At 39.6% G+C, this 13,366-nt stretch overlaps 1 protein-coding gene across 1 annotated transcript in view; it reads right to left on the minus strand.

Annotated features, from left to right (window-relative positions):
- Positions 1-13,366, minus strand: part of LAMA3 (laminin subunit alpha 3) — a 107,816-nt gene that overhangs the window by 15,196 nt on the left and 79,254 nt on the right. The window contains exons 45-57 of the mRNA XM_018080963.2: positions 11,029-11,079; positions 10,490-10,641; positions 9,846-9,956; positions 9,636-9,747; positions 8,905-9,072; positions 7,580-7,776; positions 6,071-6,187; positions 5,378-5,529; positions 3,885-4,026; positions 3,188-3,287; positions 2,688-2,804; positions 2,425-2,604; positions 454-596 (exon numbers count right to left, since the gene is read on the minus strand). Coding sequence (XP_017936452.2) covers positions 454-596; positions 2,425-2,604; positions 2,688-2,804; positions 3,188-3,287; positions 3,885-4,026; positions 5,378-5,529; positions 6,071-6,187; positions 7,580-7,776; positions 8,905-9,072; positions 9,636-9,747; positions 9,846-9,956; positions 10,490-10,641; positions 11,029-11,079 — 1,742 coding nt within the window. The remainder of the gene's footprint in view (positions 1-453; positions 597-2,424; positions 2,605-2,687; positions 2,805-3,187; positions 3,288-3,884; positions 4,027-5,377; positions 5,530-6,070; positions 6,188-7,579; positions 7,777-8,904; positions 9,073-9,635; positions 9,748-9,845; positions 9,957-10,489; positions 10,642-11,028; positions 11,080-13,366) is intronic.

Genomic DNA, 13,366 nt, shown 5'->3' on the forward strand with positions numbered 1-13,366 from the left:
CTTCTGACATCTTGGAGCAGCTGGAGAAATGAGAGCACAGAGCTGCCCAACTTTTTTGGCACTGTCAAATTTGCTCAACTGGCCACACATGGGTGGAGAGCCCTGCCCCTAAGCTGCAGATCCAACTCTATCTCTGCTGTCAAAGCCACAACAATGTACCTTGGAAGGCAAGAGGCTGTTGTACAAATAAATATTGCAGAGTTGCCCTGGAAAAAAACCTAATGAGAGAAAGGTGTAGCAGGATGATACTGCATCCACTCCTTCTTATGTACAAAGCATTATGCTTCCCATCATCAGTTACTTTAAATGCTGGGTGGTGCTGTTGAATTAAATTTATGTCTGGTCTTTCACATACATTTCAACAAAATTATTTAGAAAGAGAAAGAGGAACAAAAGTACTGTTATGTGTGCAAAACACTGAGGTCTAGCATGACTGCAATGCTCACGACAGACCTTATTTGCAGCATCTCTTGCCTGCTGAATCAGCTCTCTTATGCGATTTATGTTCTCAGAGATGTTGCTTATTGGCATCAGCTGTTGGTTGATACTCCTGATCTTGCTGAAAAGGTCTGGAAGTTGGTTTGTCAAATTTTTCACTGCAGTGAAAGAAAAAAATAATAGATGCCAAACAGGAAGAGGAAAACAAGATGCAAAAATGTGGTATCACTACACAATTACCAGAAATGCAGTGGGCAGAGTGATGACAGAACTCTTTTCACTACTCCTGCAATATTAGGAAGTTCTCACTAAACTAGCAGTTTATGCAGAGGTTATTGTACTCCTGAAATTTGTGGCCAAAGGTATTTGCAGAAGCAGTCAGAATCAGCACTTTCAAAAATGTCTTAGATAAAGGTCCAGAAAAAAATATTAAGTAGAACAGCAATGTGGTCTCTAACATTATTATTCAGTGACTGTGGATGCTATGGGAGGATGAGGATAAAGGACAGCAGACAGGGGTCAGGCTTACATGTATTTCCTGAGTAGCATCTCCTGCTGCCACTGTCAGAGAGTGAATACTGGGGCAAGCACACTGCTGGCCTGACTGAATAGGGCATGTCTTATATTCTTGTGTCAAGGTTGCTAGTCAGCACAATTTAGTAGTGAGCCTTACAGTATCTGGGCATGTTTATTTCAGCAGAAAATACTATGAGAATTTCCATTATAACAAGAAACAATTTTTCACCTCCTGTGACTACAAAAAAACAAAACAAAAAACCTCACCCTATAAGTATCTGCAGACTGCAACTCTATGATGAAGAAGGCAAATAAAATGAAATACAGACCTATCATTTTTCTAAGTATTACTTATAAGCCAGTCTTGTATCTGCAAGGATGACTTATAACTCTGCAATAATAACCAGGACTAGTGCTTGTATTTATCTTATTTAAAATGTTTTCCTCTCACTTGACTTTATCAGATAAATCTGCTGAAAAGATGTAAAACAAACTTGTTTGGGATTGTGATTGTCCCTTTTTTTTGTATTCAGCACAGGCTCTATGTAATCCATTTCACTTAATTTCAGCTAACAGACATCTAGCCTAAGCTAATTGTCTAGATCCCTTCTCTACCCAGTATAGTAGAAAATCACATAATTACAGGGTGGCTGAGATTGGAAGGGACCTCTGGAGGTCATTTTGTCCAACCCCTGTGTTCAAGCAGGGTCACCTAGAGCCAGTTGCCCAGAATCGTGTCTAGACAGCTTTTGAATATTCCCAAGGATGGAGACTACACAACCTCTCTGGGCAACCTGTGCCAGTGCTCAGTCACCCTCACAGAAAAACAAATGTTTTATGATGTTCAGAGGGAACCTCCTGTGTTTAAACCTTTTACCCCAAGAGCACATTGCTGGGTCATCTTCAACTTGGTGCCCACGAAGACCCCCAGGTCCTTTTCTACAAAGCTTCTTTCCAGCTTGCCCACCTGCTCAACATATACTGCTGCAGGGGTTTAATTCTCCTCGGGCACAGAACTTCTCCTTGTTAAATTTCATGAGGTTCCTGTCAGTCTATTTCCACAGCCTGTTGAGGTTTGTCTGGATGGCAGCATGACCCTCTGGTGTATCAGCCACTCCTTCCAGTTTTGTGTCATGAGCAAACGTGCTGAGAGTACACTCTGCCTCCTCATCCAGATCATGAATGAAAATGTTAAACAGGATCAGACCCAGTACTGAACCCTGGGTTACCCTGCCAGTCACTGACCTCCAAGTCTTTAAAGACCAGTCATGGCACCAACTTTTAACACACACCACAGGATGGCTTGAGTCATTCTCTGCTCTGCCTATCCCTTTCTACTGGCAATAAAGGAAGCTCAGAATACTAGCTTAGTCTGCATGCCCAAATTTTAAATGTCTAAACCTTCCACTGCAAAACTGACCATGTTCACCTAACAGTGATTTGGCAGATCCCACATAGCACTTGCAATACCTGAATTGTTTGCCTCCATCAGTGCTTTACTGAAGCCAGCACTCTGTGTGCTTCCATAGGTACTCTTAATTTTTTCCACATCCGCTTGAATTGGGAGCAGTTCATCCCATACATTAGTTGTGACCTCCTCAGCACTTTTTACCATGTTCTTTGCACTGGTAATGAAGCTGTCAATGTCATCTGAAACACAGAGAAGTGCATGTGCAGGTTCTTATAGGAACAGATGAAAGAGGCAGAGCAGAAGTGGTCGCTAAGTAACTGACCTCTGTTTATCCCATTGAGATTATTTTGAACAGTGACAAGATCAATCTGCAGGGTATTCTTCTTTCCATCAGCAACATCAAGTCTTTGCTTTATGTCTTCAAGGTTTGGACCAAGAGCTGCAAAACAGTAATGCCCCATGTGAATTTTAAACAAAACTACCACCTTTCTGTTGGACAAGTGATGTTGCAGGACCAGCCTGCACTCTTACAAAGCTTGTGTTGCCACTGAGCATTGAGTGCACTGCAAAGAAAGAACAAGACACAGGATTTGCTGGGCAAGAGTACTGCAAAGGTATATAGCATAGCAGAAGCAAGACATCTACTTTCCCACCTTTTACCATTGGAATTAACCATCACAAGATGTCCTACTGTAGTAGAACTAGGTTTTATTTTTGGTTAAACAAGTGACGCAAAGCTTTGCTGAATTCTGAAAATTTATGCTTCTATGGAAACTTCTCATGCTGTGACAACATTATTACTAACACTTTCTTTCTTAGTACCTTGCAATGTCCTTTTAGTCTCCTGTGCTTGATTCAAGAGTGTACTGCTCTCAGTTTTTAACCTTGCAGCTTTTCCTGATAGGTCTTCTCTCTTCACAGTCTGATAACAGAAGCATGGTACTGTAAGATTGCTTCATATTAAAAGTTAAAGAGTAAAAGAGGTAGCCCAATCCAATTAAAAAAGCCCAAACTATACAAGGGCAAAGATCTAATGTGAAGAACACTACCTTTAAAAACAATTATCAAGATTTTTCTAGGGATAATACAACCTCGGCCTTTAACAAACTTCAGGTAGATTTTGGGGCATCAGGAAGAAATTACTAGCATACAGCTGTTAGATGTTAAACCTCTGCTGAAGAGCTTGTGGGCATTAGTAGTGCAAAGTAAAAGAGAATACCTGAAATCACCTTCAGTGATTACCAGGCTTGCCTTATAAGATCTCCTTATTTTGCACTGAAAGCAACAGTCAGTATTCATATGAACAGTCTCACCAGAAAGGCAGCGAGAAGGGCCTGTTTAGTGGTGAGTCAAGGCTAATTCCTGAACATGCAGAATAGCAACTCATGTGATGGTCACAGACAAATAAAGCATGACAAGATACACAGGTCTTTGATTTCGGTGCCTCTCTGACAGTTAAAGAAAACAAAAATCTAGTTGTAACAAGTTTACCACAATTTGGCCACTTACAGGTACTTACCAATAAAGCTGAGTCAGCTGCTTTCCCAGCTTGGTTGGCTGCTTCCTCTGCTGCCTTGATGGCATTAATAATGTTGTCATAAGCAGTAGAAGCTTCCACAGCACAGCCTACCAACTCATCCTTCCTGGCACTATTCTTTATTCTGTGGGAAAAAGGGTAAAAAATGCAGCCTTCTGCAAAGGCTGTGGACTTTGAGAAGTATTCTGAACAGATCTGAACTCAGTCTTTTCTAAGTAATGAAAATACAGAAAATGTTTTTCTGTTAGATCTGTAACTTCATTCTGCAAAAATAGCAAACTTGGAAGCAGAACAACACACAAAGATTCTTCAGAAGACAGGATGAATTCTGGCACATGGAAAAGCACAACTGTGGGCCTCCAAAGCAGCCTTTAAATGATTAAGATGGAGAAAATTTACCAAAGCACTTGGCCAATACAGCACCTCGATCATAGCCCTCCAAATACACTTCAGTTAAGAGGAATTCATAGAATTGTAGATTCCAGATCATCTCTGGCTGCTTCATCATCCTAATGAAGCACAAAGATGGAGCAACTACAAGACCTTTCATGTTTTCCCCAAAAACCAGCACAGCAGCTCTGGAATCAGAAACCATAGACAAAATCTCTTCTACCCACTCCCCGTGAACTGTACAATTGTCCAATATTAGCTGCCTTGTATCTGTGAGAACAGTGTCGTCTTAACTGAAAAAAATAACACTGAAAACTAACAAAAAAAACTAATGAAAATGTGGGGGGTTTTAACTAAGAATTTTCCAGCTGAGTTAGGTATTTTGGAATTTAACTTTTTGAGGTTTCTAATTGGTGTAATGACAAATGCAAATAACTTGCACGGGGAAAAATAAATCAGGATTTCATTTTTTTTTTTTTTCATTTTGTTCTGATGTACCACAGAAGGCCTCCAAAACTCCCATAATTCCAACCCAAAGTACAAAAAATGGAGAAACACTTGATTCCTATCAAGTTTATAATATTTTTGCCTTTCTAGAAGACTCCTTGGAAGGATGAGAAAACTATAGGAAGTCTTTTCCTTAGTAATGCTAGGCAGGTGTGTCTGAAGACTGCCAAGATAGCATTTCTTCCAATTATTTGCCTCAATTCACTGATATCATAAAAGCATCCCTGAGTACGAGTACTGGAAATAACTCTACAAAAAAATATGCTAAACATCTTCCTACTCTGTACATGAGGACTTTCTCTTGTTAGTAAGATGTTAATGAAGTGTAAGTGCAGTAGTATAAAAGAGTATTATGGGAGTTTGCACCTCTGGGAGAAAAAAATCAGTGAAAATACAGGAAGAGCTGTTTTGTGGAGAAAAAAGAAAACTTCCACACATTATGAAGAAGCAGAAAAAGATCAACTTAATTTCTCTCTAACTTTGCAAACAGTTATTAAAGCAAGTGAAGTTACAGACAGACCACTACAACCATGGATGCTCTGTACAAAAATTACTCAATTATAGGAATGGCAACATACTCTTCTAGTTGTTTTGCCAAGTCTTGCAAAGATTTGGCATGTTCCTCGGCCCTCACTACCAATGGTTCTTTGCTTGCTGATGAGATATTTGTCAGTTTTTCATTCATATCCTTCCTTGCTCCATCCAGCTGAGCAGCCAGGCTTTCATATTCCTATGGATTTATAAAGATAAAATTTTATTTTATTTTATTCGTACATGCTTGATTTTGTACTTGTCTACTTTAGTGTGACATATACTTTGCATCTGAGGAGAGCAAGGGGAAAAACATTATGTTCCAGCTTACTCTGCAGGTTATTGGAAACAACTGCTAGTCATTACATTATGCTTCCAGACCCATTACATAAAAACTGAGTCAGAGCAAAGACCCTTCTAGCCCACTATGTCTCTGGCTGTGGCTGAAAACAATTGCCCAGAAAGAAATACAAGAATATCACAACTGCTTATGGTATTTCTCACAGACCTTCTCCCAGATTCTGACATCTGCAGTTCAGTATCTTCCTCAGACAGATCACAACCCTCAAAGAGCTTCCCTTACAGACACCTGTGCAGGCAGACTCCTTTTGCATCCAGGATGGGCCGTGAGATCCTTTGTTGTGAGGCTCAAACGAGCCCTGTCTCCCAGCTATGCTACCCATTACAGTGACAGCAGCATATTGGGGTTTTCAACCTTGTGTTAAGAAGGTAAATTATACCTCTTTACTCTTTTGCAATAATCCAAGTACACTGTTAGCTTGGGTCAGGGAAGATCGGGCAGAGCTCAGAACACTCAAGATACCATTCTGTTGTACCTTTGTCTCCTCAATCCGTTTCTGAGGAAAAAAGAAAAGTTGAACAACATGTGATTGAGTTAAAAATAAGGGGCAGGAAAAACCATACCTACTCAATCTAGCTGGCAGTAGGATTTACTGAAGGTACTGTTGCTGTGTTAATCAAATGCCTCTAATGTTTAGGAAATAATGCTATCCTATTAGAAGGGAAAACTCAGGAGTCTGCACTAGCACAGCATAAAGCTGGACAGCAGACTGCAGTAGTTTAGTTACTAATAGTCAAAGTAAAAGGAGTATGGGTCAGCTGAGATAAACTGTCGAGACAGACCATCTAAGTGTCTGATATCTCAAACCTGCAAACTTCAAACCTGGAAACTTTAAAAACAGCTCCCTGGTGACTACCTTGATCTTCTACGTTCTTTGAAAAGCATGAATAAAATGATTACACTATCCCTTCATCTGGGGATCTTACCAAAAAGGAGGTGTGAAATCTCCCCGCCTTATCTTGAAAGCTTTGAGGGGATTGAAGCCACTCAGTCTCGGGCAGCCCTGTGACAACCCACAGTGTAGCTCTAGGATAATGGCACACCACAAACACAGCCAGACAAGTGGTGTTGCAGGTAAGGACACATAACTCTCTTCAGCTCGGCTTCTATCACTGTAACGTGTCAAATCTCTCTACCACAGAAGTGTATCAGGAGATGTAAGACCTGTACCTACTCGTCCATCTTTTAACACAACTGTGCACACTTATGGAACACGCACAATATCTAGTCCATGAACACAAAGGTTCAATTAAATATTGAAATGGACAGTTGAATGAAGGAATTCTTTTGTTCAAGCAGTGTCAGAAAACTGTATGGACATGAGTGTGCTAAAACAGTGATATATTTCAGCAAAATCACAATTAAAAGAATGGGTGCTGCAGCACGCATTTCTCGTACTATTTTACCAGCTCTAAAAATCAAACATTGCTCAGGAAGGACAGGTGTTTCTTGTCACATTTCTGATGAGACCTCAGAAGCAGTTCTACAGAACATTAATCCCAAATAATTTAACAGTATTGCACACATATCTGCTCCCATCTTTCACGGTTGCTAAAGCCAAATACTTTAAAGCACTTACTAAAAAAGTACATCAGCATCATGAATTTGATCTAGAATAGGAAACAAAAACACTAGTGGCAGCTGAAGTGCTAGGAAGAGACTCTTCTTCCCTGCTCTTATCAGAGTTGTCTTGGTCACGCTGTCTTGGTCCCACAAAGAGGCCACAAGTGGGACTAGAGACTATGTTTACACCTATCCATACACACATCAAATGATGGAAAGAGACCCTGGAGAAAGCCTACAGAATTAGTGCTGCTTGGCAAAAGCAGCAATCAAAAGCTTCTTATCTCCCGAGTTCTAACTTTCTTCTCCAGAAGCCCAACATTACCTTAATGTCTTCCAACAGAACTCCATTGTCTCTGTTTAAGTTTTCAGCCTGCTTGATTTGCCCTGTTGCATCATTCAGAGCTTCACGAAGGTCAGCGATTTTGGATTCATATTCATTCAGTGAATCCCTCACAGCTTTAATAAGCCCATGATTTTCTTGGTGGTACTTTTGTAGTTCATTCTTAATACGTGTCAGTACTGCAGTATTGGGACCAAAAAGAAAAGTTTTTTTTCAGAGAAGAAGAGAAGCAGAACAAAGTTCATTCAAAAGGGTTTGACATTTAGGATTAGAAAGCTGTGCTTGTGTGTACTGAGCATCCTTTGCAGTGCTAATCTCAGTGTTACTACAGCAGAGACAGTATTCAGCATCTCCCTGGATCAAATCTGCTCACTAGTTTGCTGCTGCAGACACAAAGCACAAATAAACATTTTCTAAATTACCTAAGGGTGAGGCTGCAAATACTAAATAATTTTCTTTTTTTTTAATACGGAACTAACACAATTTCATCAACAGTTTCAACTGCAATGTAGACATCTACAACTGCAGTAGTCATCAATGTCTCCCCTTTAATCAATGGAGAGATATGGGCCCATGTAATCTGAAAGAGAGTAGGAACACAAAAGAGATCAAATTAATCTCCTAAGAGTGTTATTTCACTGCCTACAAAATAGGATACAGTAGAATTTCTCAGAGATAGGTATCAAAGTTGGGGGAAATAAACTATGACTCTTAATCTCTTACATTCCTCAGCTATGCCCCTGGTTAGGAGATATGCCTGTGACATTGTTGTTCTTGCTGTCTTTCATGTCTGGAATGAAGTTTCTGAATGTCCCAGTCAAACGTGTAGAGAACACAAAAGGGAGTACAACTAGTGCAACTAGAACTTCTAACTTTCCTAATCCTTGTATGATCTGGCCCTCAAACTACTCTAGCAGCTTCTGAAAATCTGTTGTTAAATTAAACCCGTAATTTCTCTAAAATAGCTGTACATACCGCAGCCTACGTATTACAATACACGGAAGTGCTGCATAGGTGTATTATAATGGCTACATCTTTATTTCACTGAGATCGATCTAATTACAAAACAAGTATCTACTGGGTTTCTTCCCCAACTCAACTCAGTTTCTTCCAAAACAAACTAAAAATGCCTTTAAATCCCCTCCAAAACTACCACTACAACTTTCCTGTTGACGAACAACCGCTACAGATCCCAGGGGTTCACTCCAAAAGGCCTCTCCCTGCACTCCATCCCAAACAATCAATAATGCTCCAGTTTTAAGACTGATCTTTCTGGAGAGTAAGAAGCTGAGAGAACAAGCACTTACACCGCTGAGCCTCTGTTCGCTCCTTCTCTGCCTCGGCTTGAAGTTGGCCAAAGTTACGGTTTCGCATCTCCCTCATCATGCGTTGAGCTTCTGCCAGTTCTTCAGAGGCATCTCCCAAGGGCAAGCTGTTACCTTCTGCATTTGTACCAGCTATTTGTTCCAGGAGCACTGAAAAAAGCATTGTAAAAGTCAAAGAAAGAATGAGCTCAAGCCTATTCAAAAGACACAAATGACAGTGCCAATTTCTTTTCTGAAATAGACAGGCCTATTCCTGAATTCCTTAATGAAGCTGATCCATTTTGCATTAATTCTATTAAGATGAAAAGTATCCCATGTCACACAACCAGAGCTAGTAAGATGGCATTGAGCTTGAAATTTGTCCCAAATGACCAATTTCACAGCAATAATTTTAAGCTTCTAACTTTAAAGAGCCTATGATGGCAATCTAGAATAAAGTTAGACTTAAGTCAGTATAGTCAATTTGTTGTTCTAAATGTCCCTGTGGTGAAGTTTCTCTGTCTCTATTCACTCCATAGGGAAGGCAGGCTCCTAAACTAACATTATATATTAGATTTCTAATAGGAAGAGTGAATTCCAGAGCTATGACTAAATTCTGACTTCTGAAGTTGTTTTCTAACAAAACCTCTCCTGTTTAATTAAGAATATTGTAAATAAATTGAAAAGATTTCATAAAACAAAATCATGTTATGGAGTTAGAAACTAATTTTTACCTTGTATATTGTTGACAACTATTTGTATTCGTGAAACCAAATCCTTTCCTTTCTGATGAGTTTGGCCAAAATTATTAAATAATCTCTCAGCTGCTTTGTAGTTCATTTCAGCCTAGCAAGGAAAAAAAATAATAGATTAAAAATATCTGGATACAGCATGCCAATATATACTCAGGAGATGTGTATTTTTAAATTGATTTGGTAAGTCACCTTTTCCTGAAGAGCATTTACATCACTATTTAGTTTAGTGAATTCTGTCTCCAACTCATCTACCTTTGAACCTTGATTATGAACAACAGAACGGTAGTTGTTCAATAAGACCTGAAAAGAAAGGAAAAAATAAGCCAATAAATCACCCATACACAGGAGTCAAAAAGCAAAACATTCATGTGCTTAGACCTTTATCCAATGTAAATAAAAGCAGCGTTACTGACACGAAAACTCACCAATTGCTTCCCAAAACCTGTTTTTTATTATTTGTGAGTACAGCATCAGCTATTCCAACTAAAAAACATTTTCAAAATTAATTTCAGTAATGGCAACTGGAATATTGTTTTTTTTCAGTAATGCAGAGATATGAAGTGCTTGAAAAAGACAGAGCCAGAGGGAAACCTCAGAAATATAACTTTCAAGGGGAGCAGGCCTAAGAAAAAGCAGAGATACAAATTCTATTTCAGAGCATGACATAGAAACCACAGATATCTTCCAACAAGTGAAGCCCAGTGCTGCCAGCATCTGGTATTTGAAATCAAATGCTGATGTACGTCCCCTTGCAAACTGACAAAACCTAAGCTTCTGGGTTCATTTCTTATCCGCTTAATCTGAAATCCCCTTTTCTGTTTCTGTGTGCCTACCTTTAAGTCCTTGATGCGTGTTTCCAGATGCCTCATCTGCTCCAGCGTGTGGGTACTTGCATCGACATTTTGCAGCTGAGACTTAATGAGCTGAAGCTCGTCACCTATTGTGCTCAAATCCTTCAGCAGCGTAATCACACAGCTATCGCAAGCTGGAGGGAGCACGAGCAATGGAAATCAATATATATCATTGATATTTGACACAGAGAACATTTCACTGAGCACATTAATAAGTGAGATGCAATGGAAATGCTTTGAAGGTTGTCATCTGGTAATGCCTGAAGAACAAAGGCAACGACAAAGCCCGCAGTATAAAGGAAAGTGACCAAAGCCAGAAATAAGAAGGAGATCTGAATTTACATCTGAATAGCTGACTGCCTCTTTAATCATTTTTCCAAGTGTTTGGTTGAATGTTTGCTTTTAAAATGTTTATTACAGGATACCTCCAGTCCTTTTTAAACTCTGTAGCCCTTAAAAGGGCTATATGCATCTGAAACCAGCTGAAAGTAATCCAACTGAAGTTCTATTTTATTACTTACAGTCACAATCTTCATTGGGATCCACATCTTTTGGTTCTTTATTGAAACATTCTGAAATGACAAGATTGTCATTAGTAACCAAAGTTTTCTTATGGAAATACTATTTCATTTTTGCCCTCACTTTTCATGGTTGGCAGCCATTAAAACACAGTGCTTCCCTTCCATAAATCTACACTCACTGTCAATGATCTGAAATGCCCAGAAGGTTTGAAAATGCCAAAATATTTCGCTCCCACTTATGCCTTGCTGTAAGCAATGCCTTTTCCATCCCTCAAAGGAAACTTAGTGTAATCCCCTAATATATGCCACTTGGGTAGCAGCAGAAGGCCCTCTCATATTGAGTGTGCCGAATGTATTCCTAGAATTTGCCTAGAATAACACCAGGGGCATTGGAGCCAAGACAGAGTTCAAGAAGCTTTTGGACATCAGTATGTATTTGCTCTCAGGCACATGGGGCTGTCCTCTGCAGGTCCAGGAGCTGGACATCAATGATCTCTGTGGGTTCCTTCTAACTCAGGATATTTTATTATTCTATGACTATACTGTTAAAGCATTTTACCCTGGACGTAAGTTCAAACCCCTTTATCTACCTTAGTATCCATGTTCAAACCACAGATTCTGATTCCCCAAAGAATGTCTTACCCACAAGGAACTAAGAAATATTTATGGATTTCCTTCATACCTATCACATATTGCAAGATTTAGGTATTAATTAACCTTGAGAGAAATCCACAGTGTATGCACGGAAGGAGGCATTTTATATAAACCAAGGCATGGAGCTTGGACCACAGATAGAGGTGGTATGTAACAAACATTGCCCCCAGACTTTTCAACAAGCCATCACAAGTAACTGCATCTCCACAGTGCTCTTTCGTTTTGTTCATTTGCTTTATGAACCCTGTTACAAGAAGCTTAACAATCCCCAAGTGCACGTGGAATTGTAACATCCTGGGATCCTAACTCCTAGGAGGAAGGAGAGGAACTGGCTCCTACAAATCATATTACATAGATAACGGGAATCTTCCCCGTCTTGATGCCCAAGTCCCTTTTACAGGCTTGGTCTTACTGCCAAAATATCATCTCCTCTTGAAAATGAAAACAGCTGTGCATGTTGATCAAAGCTTAAACTTGATGCTCTTGGAGGTCTTTTCCAACCCTAATCATTCTATGTCTTTTACTCTGCAGGAAAAGGATGCACCTGATATAGGCTGCTGCTGTCAACAGTCAACAACAGCTTGCAACTGTGAGAGGGTACAGTGATAAAATTGGACCTGAACTTTAACAGCAGCATGAAACAGCCTGGAACACACTGCCTAGATGTGCCATTTCCTTTGGCACTTGCACATTAAATCATCAGGAAGTTAAATGGGATTGGTAGTGATCGTTGCTGCCAAAAGCAGACAAGTCACAAAGAATATATTTGTGAGAGAATGAAGGAAATTATTTTGAGATTCAAATACCCATGCAATTCTGTTGTTGTGTAATTCAGCTAACACCAGACACATTTCAGCTGTCGCTGTGAAGTACCAATTAAATAAAACTATTATTACAGCTTGTGCACAAACAGCATCAGCCAAGAAATGGTGAAGTGTTGGCCAAGCACCGAACATCACGCAAAAGAAACCTTCTAGAACATGCTGTGCCGATGATCACAGAGGGTTTTATTCCTAATGCAGAGAAAGAGATGGCTGATCAGAATGTATAGTTGGAGGAAAACAAACTGGCACATTGAATTTTGCCCTACGGATTAGTTTGTGCCAGCAAACTCTTGCTTCAAAAAGAAAGGAATGATAAAACATCAAACACTGGTTGGATCTGTTCCATACAAGGTATAAATATAATAGAGATGTATTACCTCCATGATGAAATGCGAAATGAGAACAAGCTATTGAAAAATTGCACCAGTTGCCAACAGCAGTTCACATCACCTGCTGGTTTTCTAATTTCTGTGGCCAAAGAAAGATAATGTGATCCTTGCAGTTACTAGACTGCAGTGTGAACAGCAGTGCAGAGCAATGAAGAGCGTATTTGAAAGAGAAATATTTGGAGTTAATAGTTGGAAACTTCACTAACATATGAGGAGGAAAATCTGTCTACAGGGAAAGAAAAGTTAAGGTCATTTCAGGAGCAGCGGCTTATGTGTTTCTGAATAGAAAGGAGTATCCCACGGGACTGAGGTGAATTGAGGTAAACACAGTCTGAGGAATGTAGGGATGATCAGGCCCTCTACTTCAAAGTTATAATAGATAAAGCAAACATATGCCCATGGTATTATATAAGAGCTTACTAGTAGTGAAGTACCTGTGTGACTGATTATGGGAAAATCACAGATGTCTTA

Source organism: Manacus vitellinus, unplaced genomic scaffold (genome assembly GCF_001715985.3).
Source record: "Manacus vitellinus isolate BGI_N305 unplaced genomic scaffold, ASM171598v3 scaffold_1_pilon, whole genome shotgun sequence".
NCBI classification, from domain to species: Eukaryota; Metazoa; Chordata; class Aves; order Passeriformes; family Pipridae; genus Manacus; species Manacus vitellinus.